The 17,162-nt window shown below is 45.5% G+C and overlaps 2 protein-coding genes across 4 annotated transcripts in view; one reads left to right on the top strand and one right to left on the bottom strand.

The window, feature by feature from the left end:
• The window catches only part of LOC139049814 (UDP-N-acetylglucosamine transporter-like), a 37,911-nt gene extending 34,799 nt beyond the window's left edge, over positions 1 to 3,112 (bottom strand). Inside the window, exons 1-2 of one of the 3 annotated variants that reach the window (XM_070525620.1) lie at positions 2,875 to 3,112; positions 2,191 to 2,377 (exon numbers count right to left, since the gene is read on the bottom strand). In XM_070525620.1, coding sequence (XP_070381721.1) covers positions 2,191 to 2,377; positions 2,875 to 2,910 — 223 coding nt within the window. In that variant the 5' untranslated portion in view covers positions 2,911 to 3,112. Of the gene's footprint in view, positions 1 to 2,190; positions 2,378 to 2,506; positions 2,724 to 2,874 lie in introns of those variants that run through there. The other 2 variants (XM_070525618.1, XM_070525619.1) reach the window with 2 other exon arrangements.
• Positions 3,113 to 5,997: 2,885 nt separating this feature from the next.
• Positions 5,998 to 10,188, top strand: LOC139049571 (uncharacterized). The gene has a single exon (XM_070525116.1). The coding sequence runs from the start codon at positions 6,015 to 6,017 to the stop codon at positions 7,248 to 7,250; it is 1,236 nt and encodes a 411-aa protein (XP_070381217.1). The 5' UTR covers positions 5,998 to 6,014; the 3' UTR covers positions 7,251 to 10,188.
• Positions 10,189 to 17,162: the final 6,974 nt, after the last annotated feature.

Below are 17,162 nucleotides of genomic sequence, written 5' to 3' on the forward strand. Positions count from 1 at the left end.
GTCTATTGTTGAGTAGCCTTTACGGAGTCCTGCCTGGTCCTTTGGTTGACAGAAGTCTAAGGTGTTCCTGATTCTATTTGCGATTACCTTAGTAAATACTTTGTAGGCAACGGACAGTAAGCTGATCGGTCTATAATTTTTCAAGTCTTTGGCATCCCCTTTCTTATGGATTAGGATTATGTTAGCGTTCTTCCAAGATTCCAGTACGCTCGAGGTTATGAGGCATTGCGTATACAGGGTGGCCAGTTTCTCTAGAACAATCTGACCACCATCCTTCAACAAATCTGCTGTTACCTGATCCTCCCCAGCTGCCTTCCCCCTTTGCATAGCTCCTAAGGCTTTCTTTACTTCTTCTGGCGTTACCTGTAGGATTTCGAATTCCTCTAGGCTATTCTCTCTTCCACTATCGATGTGGGTAATATAATATTCATACTTACTTTAAACTTAAATCTTATACATTAGCATTCTGTTAACATTCTAATGCCTGTCGGAAATATAATTATCCTGCATACTTCTTATATGCCTCTGAAGTCTACAAGGATGTACTAATACTTTATTTCAATGCATTCAAAATGTAACAATATAATTGTGACATATGCAACAATTTGGGACAAAGTTTCCTAACATGGAATGAGTACATGTTTAGCAAGGACTTGGCAAGCATAACAGAAGGCATAACAGAAAGCATAAAAACTATATCTGTGTTAACCAAAGTTGTGATCACAATTTAAAAACATGATGAAGTGAAACTTTTCTCACAGTCCGGTGACAGCTCGTCAACAATTCTTTCAACTTTGGTATCATATTCTGCACATGCTTGACAATAGAGTGCACGCTTTATAATACAGCAGACTCCTATTAATTCGACCTCAGTTCATTCAACTTTTCACGAATGAACGCACTGGGAGCATGTTGCTTTGGTTAATTCGACCTCCTATTGGTGCCCCATCATGCATCAGCTACTAAATGTTTGAAAACAGCAGACGGTGCTACTGGTTCCTTAGGATGGCAGTAACATGCCCTGCAGTGATGATAACTACTTGCTCTATGCCTGGGGCACTTTCTCTCTCAAGATTTTGTCAGCACTAATGATAGTGTTGAGTTCTATGCGGCGCTGACCAATGACAACACATTTAGTTATTGTAATACTGGCTTGAATAGATTTTGCTGCCATTTTTTGCGCGTCCTTTAGAATATTTTCCCAAAACTTGCAGTCCCACAAAGGTAAAATTAACGAGAGTCGACTGTACTGTCCACTTTATGTTGATTGTGCAGTCCCTTTATCTGTCTCCACTTACTACTATAAGCAGATTAAGTTCTCCACTTCGTTGCAATGGTTTCTCTTCCTGTGCTTGTTAGCACTCAGACATATTGTTTTCAAAAATAGAAAATTTATGTCCACTGGATTCGAACATATCCTGTGCTCCAACCTACACATGTGAAACCAGTTTCTTTCAAACAAGAGAGTAAGCCCTCCAAATGGCGGTAGGAATCCCATGACAACTTGGAAGCATGAAAAAAAAAATAATAATAATAATGTGTACACAAAGGCAAAAAAGTGCTGAAAAGGAGAAGGCTGTTCCGAGACATATGCAATAAGCCTGCAACAACATGCCACTGAATAACAAGTGAGATGTAAAGTGTGATGTAAATAACCACTGAACAAAAATGTGTGAATTTCTTTTTAAAAGAGCTCCCCAGCTGATACTGCTGAAGAGATATGCATCATGAAAAAAAAAAAGATTGCTTCTTTCAATGGAAAACTACGCAGGATAGTGAAAAGGTAGAAACCAAAAATAATGAAACTGAAGCTCACATATACACGTCGAGTTTAGGAAGGAAAGGAATTCGTTTTGAACCAATCACACGGTGTTTACATAAATACGTACATGAAATGTTAGGTGTCATTTTACAGTAGGAACGTCTCCTGAAACTTCACATGATACATTTATTTGACTGTACCGACCAGCGACACTACAAAACCATCTGGGCTGCGGTACACGTATGCAGCTACAAAATAATGCCTAGGATGTACACAATAACAAACAACATCAGAACACGCAACGTCATTGCTTTTTTTCTATGGGTCTGCAGGCAACTATGAAAGTTATTGAATAGCTCTTGTGCGTATCCATTTCAACTAGTGGCTGTGCAAAATCGCAACGCCGAGACACGTTGACGCTGGCTTACCGTTTTCCCACAGCAGCACTGCTATGCAGGTGAGGATCTTGAGGAACTCGGCACACACGACAGCTGTGCTGGACAGGTAACGCGGACCTTGCACTGCTTGCGTGCGTGAATACCGCAGCAATAGCACCATGGCGGTGGTCTGGACTACGATGAAAACTAGCGACGTATACTTGAGTGCATTCGCCATCTGAAAAACGGTACGGGTAGCAAAGCAGTTTTTCGCAGTTTCGGTAGTTTCCTCAATCATCGTTAAGCGAAGCTGCGCCCTGTGTACGATTAAGCAAGTTCTCGCTACGACCAACTGCGGGACATTTACCTCAGAGCGGAAATGCAGACAGCATGCACAGGTGTACACAGCGCGGCTGCTCGCACCTTTTTATTTTCGCGACGTTGTCAATGTCTTTTTTATATTATTTTCAGTCCCTGAATGCGTGTACAACAGCTGCAAACATCCACGATCTAAATCGGCGAGAGAGAGCTAAAATTCTTTTGCGGATCTGCTCAACAGGCCGGCTTGGCCTTTCGCAGTTTCACTCAACGTTGTTTCTGATCGTTTTTTTTTTCTTTTTCCAGGACGTAGCAAGCATCAAGGTTGCGCCGCTGGCTCCTGAAATACAATATCCTAACGTTTTGTGTTCTAACGATATCTAAACGCGAATTTGTCGCAGAAATGAATTTCACTACCTTCTTTCGCTCAGGCGGCGGCGCTGGCTTTTTCATGATACACAGATAGGGGCGAGTAGCGTGGCAATCACATAGGCAATCATATCATAGACGTGTCCAAGGGTTACGCCGCAATAATGCAGCGCAGATACCGCATCGCCACCTAACCTGTACCCATCTTGAAATCGTTGCCGATGGTGACGTTGTAATCCCACTCGGACCCCTCTAGCCCACTGAGCCGCAGCTGCTGATCACGGAAGCACAAAACGAAGCGGATGGATGGGTGGATGGATGGATGGCGGCTATACCCTTTGTAACGGGCGGCGGCTGGCGCTACCTAGCCTTTTGCTCCCCCTCCTATTTTATTATTATTCTTTTTTTTCCTTTCTTTATATCTTCTTTTTCTTAACCTAGTTTTTACTTCCCTTTTCCCCCCAATATACCTATCTAAAACAGTACAGGTAACATTATCTCCCCGATTTATGGTATTATCTATCCCTTGACTTCCTCCACCAATCCTCTAGCCTCCTCTTTGTTACTGCCACTCTTTTCTCGTCTATTTGCCCTCGTTCCCCGGGAAAACCTAATGCCCCTTCCATATCTGCCACTGTTCCCTCTGCCAGGGTCGGGTGAAGGTCTGGTCTCCATTTCGGCTCCGCAAGCTGTGCACCGAACGTCCACGTCTTCGAATTTAGCCCTGTATGTTTTCGTTCTCAAAACCCCCGTCCTAGCCTCGAATAATAGTGAGCTGCCCCGCGAGTTATCAAATAAGAGCTCTCTCTTAATCTCCTGTTTTTGTGACCTATACATTGATAGCGCTGGCTTTCCGAGCATTCTTTCTTCCCACATTTTTCTTTCCATCCCCTTCACCTCCTTTCCAACACTAGAACCACGTTGGACCCCCTCCCTCGGCTGTAGGTATCTATTCCTCAGCTTCCTCGTTCTAAGTGTCCACTTTGTGTTCAAACTTTTCATGTACAGATATTTGTACACTTTTCCTGCCCACCTTTTTTCCTCCAGTGTTGAGAGTCTCTGTTCAAATTTTAGTTTACTTATTGCCTCTCTACCTTCGAATGACGTCCATCCCATGTTCCCCTGCACCCCCTCAATTGGGGTGTTCCCGTGTGCTCCTAAGGCCAACCTGCCTACACTTCTCTGTCTCGTTTCCATGCGTGCCTGAACTTCCGATTTCATGCACAGTACTGAATTTCCGAATGTGAGGCCTGGTACCATGTCGCTACAGTGGCTACCATAGCGAACAGTTTCCTCGATGTCGATGACAACCGTATCTACTGCCTTTCGTCCGCGGCCGTTCAATTTTATTTTCGGTTCGAATGGGGCTGCCAAGCTGCAACGAAGGTTAACGTGGTCTTGAAAGACTGAAAGAATTTATGCGATCATTTAGTTGTGTACGAATCAACCGTAATGCGATGGCGGCACCCCAATGTCAGGCATGTCGCAGGACTCAGTTAAAATACGTTGGCAGGCTAGTTGGTTAGAATCCATGGTTGCGCTGTGTCTGTGTATCTGTTTCTTTCTACGTCCTCGTTCAGTCGCGCTTCTACACTCTACCAAGTGACTCAGCAAAGCCACATAGGCCTGCTACGGGCACTGTACTACGAGTTTTCGTTGTGTCAAGAAGAAATTTTGCTGGGCGATAGTAAAGCCCCTCCATAGACGCGCCACCGCCGCGGAAGCGTTTATGGAGGAGCTTTAGGCGATAGTACACCTCCCTTTTATAAATATTCTTGCATTGTCCTCGCGAGAACACTGTCATTTAGGTTCGCCTACATGCAGTGGCGCGTAGCCAGGAATTTTTTTTCACGGGAAATGGGGGCGCTAGCACTTGATAGGAGGAGAGGGCAAATGGCTGTTCATCAAGAAAGCGTACAGCAGTTGTGGAGCGAACACCCAGACAACCTACCCCTCCCTCCCATCTAAATCTACCAGCATCTGCGTGACAGTCTTAATTACTCGTGCTTACGCTATATATCAAGATCAAGTCATTTAAACGTGCCGATCGACATCCTCCGTTGGCTGCCCGAATTTATAAAGGCGCAGGTTTACAAATTCGTAGCTCTGCACCAAGAACTGATATCGCAATTCCGTAAACTGCATCTGTTACAGCATCCAAAGCGGACAAATCTGATATGTCAATTTACATCTTACATGAATTTCATACATTGTCTTTGCAAAAGTTCTACTCGCATAATTTCGATTTATTAATCGATATGTCAAGTTTGTCCACTTAAGCAAAATTACACCCTTTTGCCACACAACTATAATCGTCATGTCTTACGCGGCGAGCCCGGTACTTCCAAGTCACGAACGTCATGCCCGCTATCATCATGACAGAGCATTCTCGACGGGAAAGTAGCGAGCGCAGCGTTTTCAAGGAAGGAATCACAAGCAATGACAGATGACAATTATTGTTGTTTGGCAAATATGCACCCCAAAGGGCTGATTGCTTGCTTAAGAGTGTACACTCTGTTACGAACTGCCTGCAAGCGTACCGACATACAGAATTTTCCCAGCCAGCTGCTGCTGCAGGGGTGGCGAGCTTCCCAGAAGCGACCGTGGAACCCTTCCCCACCTGCTGCGGCGACTCGATTTGTAGGGGCGACGATGTGCCGCATCAACACCCCCTCGGCGCCGCTATAACGCGGTCGGTGGACCAAGTATTGTTGGTAGATTCACCGTCACCGTCACGGCTTCTTCAAAGCGGTGGAAATCCTGGGAGATGTCTTGCGGCCGTCTCACGGGGCTTACAAGTCATGGACAGATGCAGCGGCCATTGTCTGCGGAGTCGACACTGGGATGAAGAGGCGCCTGCTCGGGACAAGCACCGTGTCTGCGAGAACCCTCTCACCTTTGTGTGGTCGGTGCAACCTGCGCAGAAATGAATGCATAAACCCTCCCCCTGAAAGGCGGATCGGCTATACAATGACTTTTGACGCTCCGAATTGGTCGGCGGTGAACTGACGTTTTGCCTCATCTAGGGATCTATGAAGGACAGAGTGTATTTAAGGAGCCGTTGGCGGCTCCTCAGGGTGCATTCCTCTTTCAGCCATGTTAGACATGATGAACTGTAACGTTCTCATGTAAATACTGTAAACCCATATTCCTCGTTCTGGATGGGGGGGCACGCCACCGCACCGAGCATGGTCATGATGCCGACTTTGTATGCGCAGGCGCTGCTGCTATCATCAATCACCTCGGCTGCCTTTCTTGGTGGAACCTGCCCTTCATCTTTTACTCGCAACTGGAATGTCATCGCCTGCCAACTTCCCCTGCCTTCGGACCAAGAAACCATCTTAGCCTCAAGCCCGCCACTTCTAACTCAAACCGTGCTTTCCACCTGGCCACAGCGAGCAACTTCCGGCGTGGGAGACTCGCTACTTCTACTTAAGCAGCCTCCGTCTTGGGACCAGTTGGGGCACGCCACCGCACCGAGCATGGTCATGATGCCGACTTTGTATGCGCAGGTTAGTTACCTACCTTGTGCAAGATGTGTTCGTTCTAGCGACCGAATGTTTATTGCGGTGTCGTGCCCCTCTGACACATTTGATGCCAATCGGAAAGTTTTGTGCCACTTGCTATGTTCATTTTGTGTGAATGCTCACCTCACTTTCCTTTTACTAGCCCTTTCTGGGGACATTGAGCTTAACCCCGGTCCTCTTAATGACATCCCCACTCCGGTATCCCTTGAATCCATTGCTAGCGCCCTGTTCCGTTTAGAAACCTCTCAGAACACCGTTCTGTCTGAGCTCGCTCTAATTCGTGCTACACAGGCCACCATTGAAAACCAGGTCGGCCGTCTATCCGCCCGTGTCGACGCCCTTGAGAAAATTGTAGACGTTGATAAATCAAATCACTCGATACCTGCATCTAGTGACAATACTGAAATAATTAAACTCACTTCCCAAATAAACGACCTCGTACAGAAATGCGATGACTCTGAAAACCGCCTTCGCCGAGACAACCTACTTTTTTTCGGTGTTGAGGATGCGCATGATGAAACTTGGGAGCAATCAGAGTCTCGCGTTATTTCACTGTGTGCAGATAAACTTCTAATTTCCATAACCAAAAATGACATAGAACGCGCACACAGGCTTGGCCGTTTCCAGGCCGGTAAAAACCGACCAATTATAGTAAAACTTGCACGGTACAAAGATAAGTGTAATATTCTGTCTGCCGGGCCAAAGCTTAAAGGTACGGCAATTTCTATCCGGGAAGATTTTTCATCGCGCGTCCGGCTTGCAAGGAAAAAGTTGTACGCCTATGCGAAACAAAACAACGCCTCCACTTTCAAGATACGCTTCGATAAACTTCAGATGAATGATAGACAGTTTTTATATGATGTGCAATCAGACTCAGTTTTACCAGTTAAATCCTAGCCATCACTTCAGGCTTGCCCAACACTCTCCTTTCCCTCCCAGCCGCTACTAAACCCTCTTGAAATATCACACAATCGCATACTTTCTGTTATACTGGCTAATGTTCGCAGTTACATGTCAAAAAAAGATACCATTGAAGCCATTCTCGAGGATAATAACACAGACATGGCCATTTTCACTGAGTCTTGGTTAACCCCTGACATAGATAGCACTGAGCTATCACATGCAGATTCCCCCTACACTGTTTTCAGACGCGATAGGAGGGAACGAAGGGGTGGTGGCATTCTTGTTTTCACGAAAAACAGCATTCCTTGTTACCAGCTCCCTAACAGTTGTACTCACGAAATTCTTTGTGTGCACATATCCATGCCCACATGCACCTGCATTCTCATATCATGTTATCGCCCACCCGATTGTGACCCTTCCTTTATCGACGAACTTCACACTGTCATTTTAGATGCATCTTCTCTATTCCCGCGTGCTAACTATATTATTTGTGGTGATTTTAACTTTCCGGATATAAACTGGGACACTCTAACAGCATCATCCCGCCAGTCAAAAGATTTCCTTGATTTAGCCTTAAACTTCAACCTTACACAAACAGTAAATTTACCTACACGTGGCTCAAACACCCTTGACCTGGTCCTCACTTCCCAACCCGAATACATTCAGTCTATAGCATGTGTCAATGGGCTGAGTGATCACAGTATTGTACTTTTCAATTTAGAAATCCCTGTTCCAGTCAAACAGCTTTCAATAAAACTAATTCGGGACTACAAAAAAGCTGACTTTTCCATAATTAACACCGAACTGAATATTTTTTTTGAATACCTCAAAGCAACTGCCTTCAGAAGGTCTGTTGATACAAACTGGCTGTTATATAAGCATAAGCTACTCAGCTTAATCAATAAGCACGTACCTCTTGTGTGTATTCGTGGTGTCATGGGAAAGCCTTGGTACACAAACCAACTGAAAAAACTAGCACAGAAGAAAAAGCGGCTTTTCAGAGTGGCAAAAAAATGTGGTTTCGCCCCTAAATGGAAGAAGTATTTCACCTGCCTGCGCGAGTACAACAGCCTTCTGAAGCTTTCTAAGAAAAAATTTTATCACCAGGATCTTCTCAATATCATCCGTGTAAACCCGAAAAAATTTTGGAAAATACTCGCACCAAATAGAAATCAGTCGCATAACATTACCATAACTAATCCTAATGGGTCCCATGTTCCAGTTGAAAAGCGTTCTGACGTCTTCAATTCATACTTCTCTTCCGTCTTCACTTGTGAATCTTCCACCAACATTCCTGTTTTACCAAGATTTTGCGGCAATGAAATGCCTCCCATTGATGTAACTGCTGAAGGAATCGCAAGCCTAATCAATAAACTTAACATATCTAGCTCCCCCGGACCTGACAACATACCGGTAAAGATACTAAAAGGCACTAACGTCATTTCTAGCCAGATATTACAAATCATTTTTTCCCAGTCTATAAGCGAGGGTACTATTCCCAAAGACTGGAAACTAAGCAAAGTAACCCCCGTTTTTAAATCTGGTAAGCGCTCCGACCCATCCAACTATCGCCCGATCTCACTTACATGTATTGCCTGTAAACTTTTAGAACACGTCATTTATTCCCAAATAGCTTCCCACCTCGACAGAAATTCTTTTTTCTTTAGCAAACAACATGGCTTTCGTCCAGGCTTATCATGCGAAACACAACTTTTCGAATTCACCACAGATCTCCACCTAAACTTAGATTCTTCATTTCAGACTGACGTAATTTACTTAGATTTTTCAAAGGCTTTCGACCGCGTCCCTCATCACCGACTAGTGTCCAAACTTTCTTGCCTTCATCTCGACCCTCTAATCCTATCATGGATCATTTGCTTCCTGACAGATCGCCTCCAGTTCACCTGTGTTGGCGGTCGCTGTTCAGATACTACCAAAGTAATATCCGGTGTACCACAGGGATCCGTCCTCGGCCCACTCCTTTTTCTAATATACATTAACGACCTCCCAACAGACATATCATCCACAATACGTCTATTCGCCGATGACTGTGTTATTTACCGTCGTGTCACTACTAACACTGACCAATCCATTCTGCAAAATGACCTAAATTCTATTGACAAGTGGTGCTCACGCTGGATGATGGATCTAAATGTCTCCAAATGCAAGTTAATGCATGTATCACGTAAACGCTCTACATCCAAATTTCTATACTCCTTGGGCTCTGTGAATTTATCCGAGGTCGACAGTTACCGCTACCTTGGCGTTATCATCACTAACAAACTAAATTGGTCGAACCACATCCAACAAATAACCGCCGATGCTTCAAGATCCCTTAACTATATTAAAAGATCCCTATCCTTGTCTCCTCCGTCGATTCGTAAACTAGCATATGAAATTTTCATCCGTACCAGGTTAGAATACGCGTCTGCAATTTGGAATCCACATCAAAAGTACTTGACTGACACTTTAGAAGCTACTCAAAATCGTGCCTCCCGCTTTATCTTATCGAATTATGACAACACTATCAGCGTTACTAACTTAAAGTTATCCATTGGTCTACCCCTTTTAGCATTAAGACGCATAATTTCGCAACTCTGCCTATTCCATAAATTGTACTATAACTTTCCTGGCCTTCGTTCCTCACTTTTATTTCCACCCATTCGCTCATCACATCGTCTATTCAATTCTTTATGTATCCAACGCCTTCATGGTTCTACAAACGCTTTTAACAAATCCTTCCTTCCCTCTGCAATAGAACAATGGAACTCGCTCCCGGAATCCATTGTTGTAGAGCGAAACCCTTCGAAATTTCGAGAGTTACTAACCACCCATATTTGCAGCTAATCATGCAAAAACCTGTTCTTCTAGTGTCTTTTCAGTTGTTGCCTTTGTCTTTTTGCTTTCTGCATGACTATTCATTCGATGTTTGTATTATTGTTTTGCCTCCCCCTTATGTAATACCCCAAATGGGGCCCTTAAGGGAATAATAAATGATGATGATGATGAGAACAAGTCTCTCCCTTCAACAACGTCCTCAGCGTGGATAAGTTGGACGACGGCATGGGCCAGCTACCATCTATTTCATGCCCGGCCCCAACCATTACAACTCTTAAAGTTACACCCTTTGGGGTGTATCTCTGCCACACAGCGATAATCGTCATCTGCCTTGCTTGCGTTTCCTTTCTTGAAAACGCCGCGCCCGCTACTTTCCTGTCGGGAATGCTATGGCATGCTGATAACGCGCATGCCGTTCGTTACTGAGAGGTGCCGGGCTCGCCCCGTTAAAGAAAGGAAATGCGGACAAGACAGATGGCGATTATCGTTGTGTCGCAATAGAGTGTAATTTTGCTTAAGAGTGCACTATTACGTGCAATTTACAAAAATGTGATGACACCTCACCAAATTAACTTGGTGCAGTGTTTGCCGAGAAAAACGATCCTTTTTTTTTTCCCTTGTATTCAGATAGGAGCGCCCGCGCTAATGCTCATGTAGGAATTACAACTTTAAATTGGCGGAGACAGCCTCAAGAACGAGCTAGTAAGTGGCGCAAAGTGGCGATGAAGCCTTGGTACTTCGGATGTAGTACACGAGAATAATGTACATAAGTCGGCTGTAACTAAGCGCCGCATACTTATTGTTTAAATTACAGTTAGCATGTTATTAGGCTTTTGCGCTTTATTCTACGCGTCTTACGAAGCAAGAAAAAAATCCCCGATGGTTACGATACTACCTGATGCGAAATTTGAGCGCAGCTGTATACGTGTTCTCATTTCGCGATATATTGAGGCATTGTGCGATCACCCCTAACACCGACTGGCACAGCCACAACGCGCATCGCTATATACATGCAGGGTCCTGAATATTTGGCTACGCGTCTTCAAAATATGATATTGCGCTCCCCGCGACACTGTTCTTGCTCAAATTTTGCAGAACGTTCGCATTTGACGTCGACATCGCAAATAACACCCCCTTTCCCCCCTCCCCCCACATAATAAAACTTCCCAAATAATACGCTCAGCAGTGCCTATATTCGCTCGGGCCCTGCTGGTTGGACTTGCTGATTGTACCATTCATTATCTGTTGGCGCGGAGAAAAAACTATTTATTGGCATTTTCTTGCTACTAAATTGCACAAACTACTGCTGTTCCTTTTGATGGGAAATCATCATATGCCCAATGACGCAGAAAACCCGGTGCTGTCCACAACGAGTGGTTCCAAAAAAGTCAATGTGACGTGATCAGCGTCTTGTATGACGTCAGTAGGAGTACAGAAGATTATAAATGGTGCAAGAACGTTACTTAGTTAACATGGGTAAATAACGAGAATTAAAGTCAGGGTGAATTCCACTGAGGTAATGTGAATAAAAGTTAGAACAAGTTAAAGTAAGGTGACAAGCTAAAGTGAATTGAATGAAACATGAATGTTTGATTTTTAATGGCGCAAGGGCCAAGTATGGCCAAAGAGCGCCATGTCCATGGTAATGGGTTCGCAGTATACTTGATGAGTTCTATGAAGTTGGAGCGATGCGGCTGTAAAGGGGCCTTAATAAAAAAAAAGTCGAAAGTGAATTAAAGTAGACATTAAAGTGAATTACCATAGACAATATAACCTGTGCAGCCCGAAAAAGATTAGGTTTTCTAAAGTTTAAATTAGGTGACTCCACATCCTCATTAAGATTAAAAGCCTATAAAACGTACGTTAAGCCTCTCAGAATATTCGAGCATCGTTTGGGATCCTCACACAATGGTAGGTATTGAAAAACTAGAAAAAATTCAAAGGTTAGCCGCGCGCTTCATTTATAAGCGCTTCAAACGGCGTGAGTCCCCAACGAGTATGCTGGAAGCCGTAAACATGGAACCACTAACTGATCGAAGAAAAACTGCCAGAATAAATTTCTTCCGCCAGCTTTATTACGGGAAACTAGGAATACAACCGCATGACTATATTATTAAGGACACATCTCGAATTTCCCGCCACAAACACAGCCAGTATTTAAAACAGATCTTTGCACGAACAAACATTTTCATAAACTCATTTTTTCCGAAAACAATCAATGATTGGAACGCCCTACCTGGAAATTCCCACTGGTTACAGCCACCCACTTGATGAATCTTGTTGACTGTAACGCTTGTATATATTTGTATGTTTGCTTTTTTTGTATTTGCTCACGTAGCCCCCTCCTGTTTGGACAGATGTCCGCAGTATTGTGAAAATAAAAATAAAGTGAAGTAAAATGAATATAGGTGAATTAAAGTGGATTAAGGCTGGTACAGATAATAGGAAGGTGGATTAAAGTGTCTTAAGTGGATAAGGTTGGTGGATATTTGGGCAAGGTACATTAATATGGATTAAAGTAGAATAAGGTTGGTACAAATTACAGTAAAGGGGATTAAGGTCTATTAAGGTTGGTTTAAATTAGAGCAAGGTGCATTAAGGTGGATTAACGCTGGCTGAGGAAGATTAGTGTGGATTAAGGATGACACAAGTTAGAGAAAGGCGGATTAGAGTGCATAAAAGTGGATTGAGGTTGGTATGAATTAGAGCCAGGTGGATTAGGGCGGATTAAGGTCGGCACAAATCAGAGCAAGCTGGATCAATGTAGATTAAGGTAGAGCTGTGATGTTCTTAATGGTGACAACTTACAGAGGTCGTGTTGCTTTCACATTCACATCACGTGAGGATACGCGTCTGTCAGTCATGTACCTCGTTTCACGCATATGCGGAGTCCATTATTGCTATCGCAATTATATAGGCACTCCAGGCACATTTTTGCGATCGTCGTCGGTGTCGCCGTGAGGTTCCATATAAAGTCCAAGGGCGATAAAATAGTTGCCGCGCGGCGTATGCTGCATGTGCGAGTGAAAGCGTGCGACGGCGAGCCGGCGATGGCGGCTCAATCTCGCGCACGCAAGCGATGGAAGCAGGGAGGAAGGGCGCCGTCCTTCGTCGCGTTCTACGGCGGGCTGTCCGGGCCGCTGTATCTTGAAAGCCATCTACGACGGAGTCCGGCCGCGCGCTGTTTTCGCGGCTTAGTTCGCTCGATGCTGCTGCCGCGCTTCCTCGCTCCAGCATTTTGACAGAGATTTCGGCGGTCATCGAGTGAGATGTTCGTTTGCTTGTGAACGCGTGACACCATGCTTGTTAATCGAGTTGCTCGGTGCAACGGTGATCGCTTTGTTTTGCTATACGGACGACACGCTGCCCCATTCTAGTACACCATAGGGGGGGAATCCCAATCGCGTCCGGCATTTACCTCCATTTCTCGGTTATTAAAGCTTTCAGTCAGGCAGTCAAAGAACTTTATTGAAAGGTCCTGAAAGTTTATGGGACGGGCAAAAGGTCCCGCCTAGGTGACGGCCAGGAGTTCTTGAGTCCTGGCGGCTTCCTCGGCCTGCTGGCCAGCCCAAAGTTGATCACCAAGGGCAAAGCTGAGCTTGTTACACCTCTACATTCCCATAGTATATGTTCCAAAGTGACTCTAGAACCACGGTTCTTACATTAATCTGTCTTGCATATGTCTGGGTAAATAAGGTGCGAGTTCACCGGGCTCGGATATGTTCTGGTCTGTAACTGCCGCCATTCGAAAGATTGTATTTTGCCGAGCTTTTGGCGAAGTGGTGGGAAAAGGCACCTTTGTAATTTGTAGTGTTGTGCGATGTCATTAAATCTGGTTACACGATCCTCCCATTTTCCCTCCTCTCCATCCGCGGGAGACGCGAAGTTGGCTACCTTGTTTGTGATACCTTGTTACTCGCCAATGTCTGCAAAGTGCAAATGACGCCGAAAACAGTAAACTACTTTACACAACTAGTCAAGTGCCAACGCGTCACTGTGCTTCCAAATTGAAAAATGACGATGCTGACCTTAATGCCTTTGGCACATACCCACTCACCGGTATTGGCCAAGAGTCGGGCAGATTTTGCATGGGTTAAATAACGAATTAAAAACAGAAAATACTTTAATACGTACTTCACTTATGTCGTCGTCAGTCAACAAACACCAACCTTGGGGCTGAAAATTCTGCATCGTAAAAAAATCTTTGTCACAATCGTGCAGCGGAACAGAACATCGAGACCACAGGTTTGTTCGATTCAGAAAAAAGGTGCACGGCACCACAAACGAAAAGGTGCAGGGGTGCCGGGCTGCACCCACTCGCTGCAAAGTTCAAGGGTGCAGTTCACCGCGGCGGCACCTTGCCTCGCACCCCGTTCAATCGAGCACGGGGGTGCAGGGTGCGCTGCTGCACCTTGGGGAATCTAGGTGCAGTGCACCGTGAATAGGTGCAGAAGGTGCAGAGAAACTTGGCTGAATCGAATAGACCTCACGTTCTTCCCGACTACAGTTCGTACGCGTTAATTTCGGTTTGTTTGTGTGCGTGCGTGTGGTTTTTCTCTTTCTAGCACTTCAGGAGCGTTTCTACTATCACCCTTTCCGAAGCAGATGTACAACATACTAGCAAGGGCAGCTGACAAAAAAGGAAAAAAGAAAAAGCTAGACAACTCATTAATTTTATGTCCATCATGTCGTATCAGGCCGATGCACAAAAGCTGACAATTTATGCCATTTGGCAATAACGTACGTGAGAGCTCTGTCATACGAAAACTAAATGGGCATGTTCATTAAACAAGATGGGAGGTACAAGGACGCATTATTATTTTTTTTTTTTCGAGCAGGTAACTAGGCGACACTCATTCTTCCCCCGGCGTCGTTCGCGATGCTGAAAACACACCAAAGTCAAGATAGAAGTGACACTTCAGCACTCCACGGTATCCACGACCTGGGGCGGAATCTTATAACGGTTCGGAAAGCGAACGGTTCCCTCCACCTCATATGATTGGTCAAAATTGTGTTTGCGTCACCGGCTGTCGGAGACAGCGGGGCGGCACCAGAAATTATGAACACGTCACGCATCCGCCAGTAATCTTCAAAGCAAAAATAGCGGAAGCGGCGAAGAGGTAGTTCGCTTTGGGTTCGGTTGCTGTGGCGACCGCTGGCTTGCGACCCCGGCAGCGTGCGCCGGTCGCGCTGCCTCGGAGACTTGCGGGCGTCGTGTGCACGTGCGTTCGTTGCTTCGGAGGCTATCACTTGTCTGCTTGACGATGCTCTTTCGGTGTCGACGACGACTGGAAGTGCGATTCTTCCTATCTGTTGTAAACAGGAGAAATATACGTTCATTTATTCAATCGCGTTCGAATGGGTGACGGAAAATTATTTGCACCGTCACGGTCGGCTTTTTAGAAGACATTAAGCTGGCTACGTTACGAAGTGGAGGATACTCGGGTACAAGCGTGCCAGCGGCCACTCCACGGAGAGGAACGAATTGCGCGCTGCGATTCCTTCCCGCCGGCCTGCAGCTCCCAGAGGTATGGCAGAAGCGAAGCATTCTTCGGAATGGTCTAGATGTCTGTTGCCGACACTGTTCACGAAGTTGCACTCGTAATTGCTGTGTTGACCGTTAGAAGGGCTGCATCAGTTTTCCCGTGACCCCGGCTGTCAAAGCCAATGGCAATAAGGTATTTGCATGGTGAGATCGAATTCCTCGTGATATCGCCATCGTCCATAGCTCGCAGATCGCCATTCAACAACCAGAAGGGTTCAACCCTGGCAGCTAGCTCCAGCGCTTACGTTGTTCGGCTGATAAGACTAGTCAGGACACGAATAGTGCAGAGACCTTTCATTTGGCTGCCCTTTTCGCTCTAGTTCGGGAAAGCCGCACTTTCGTTCTCAATTTCACAGTACAGCGCGCACCACCAGCACCACGCTCTTGATATTACTTCGCCCAGGCAATGCAAAGCCCGTATAAGTAATGTTCAAGTTCATGCTCGATTGTTTTCGAGCGCAGCTCTTGATGGCCCGTTGCTACGGCGAGCGTCGGCGGTGTAACTGGCGTAACCGAGCGAACGAGCACAACAGCCAAGGATGAAGACAAAAGCTTAGTGCCGCCTGGTGCCGCACATAGTGGTGCCGCGCGCGACGCGTTCTGTGACGATCGCTAGGAGATGGCGCCACGGTACCGCGCGTCGTCTGTTCTTTTTCTTCGGTCACTGCTTTTCATCGGCTAAAAATGTTAAACGTTATCCCTAGATGCACGACGCGCCTGCATATATCAGACGTTTCTCGAATATTATCGATAGTTCTATCTGTTAGCTATTGTCACCAAACTTTTGTATAATCTGATTGTATGCGTGAAGCGAATGGTGTAGTACTTCCTGGAAGCCACGCGGGCACGAGCGATTAAGCTGGAACCTTCGCCAAATCATGTACAAAATTAAGCCGACGCGCTTGACCCACTGATCAGATTTTCGACAATCGCCGACTCTGCTCGCCGCTATCATTGTAGTTGAGTGTTACTTGTTTTGAAACGCTTCGCCCCGTTTGCAACGCGCCGCACGTGGCAGATTGTCTGCGCCAGCCACTAAATCGCGAAATGAATACGCCCATAGAGCTGCGCCCAAATTTTGCGTTCAGGGGTATCGTAATCGTCAGTAATATATTTTTTTTTATCACGCAACGCGCCGTGGGGCACATCGCAGTGCTAACGGAAGCGCAGCGGCATGCGAGTCATATCCAAACCAATGACGAAGACCAAAAAGAAAGGCAAATTGATATAGACCGTTAGTAAAGGCGACCCTAGGAGCCATTCCACGATTCTGTTGCACTTGGTAAGAATGACAATAATAAATTACTTCAAGCATTGCGTAAACGCCCGGCACCGCAAGTTTATAATTTAAAACTTGCAAGATATTGTAAGATGATGACGCGCACTTCAGAGGGGGAACCCTCTCGTCTATTGGCAGCATCCTCCCCTTCTTTCCCGTCCGGCTTGGATGCGGCCCATTTATTTAAGAGAAATGAACCGTTCGCTTTCCGAACCATTATAAGATTCCGCCCCCGACTTCTGCC

The sequence above is a fragment of the Dermacentor albipictus genome, chromosome 9 (assembly GCF_038994185.2).
Source record: "Dermacentor albipictus isolate Rhodes 1998 colony chromosome 9, USDA_Dalb.pri_finalv2, whole genome shotgun sequence".
NCBI lineage: Eukaryota > Metazoa > Arthropoda > Arachnida > Ixodida > Ixodidae > Dermacentor > Dermacentor albipictus.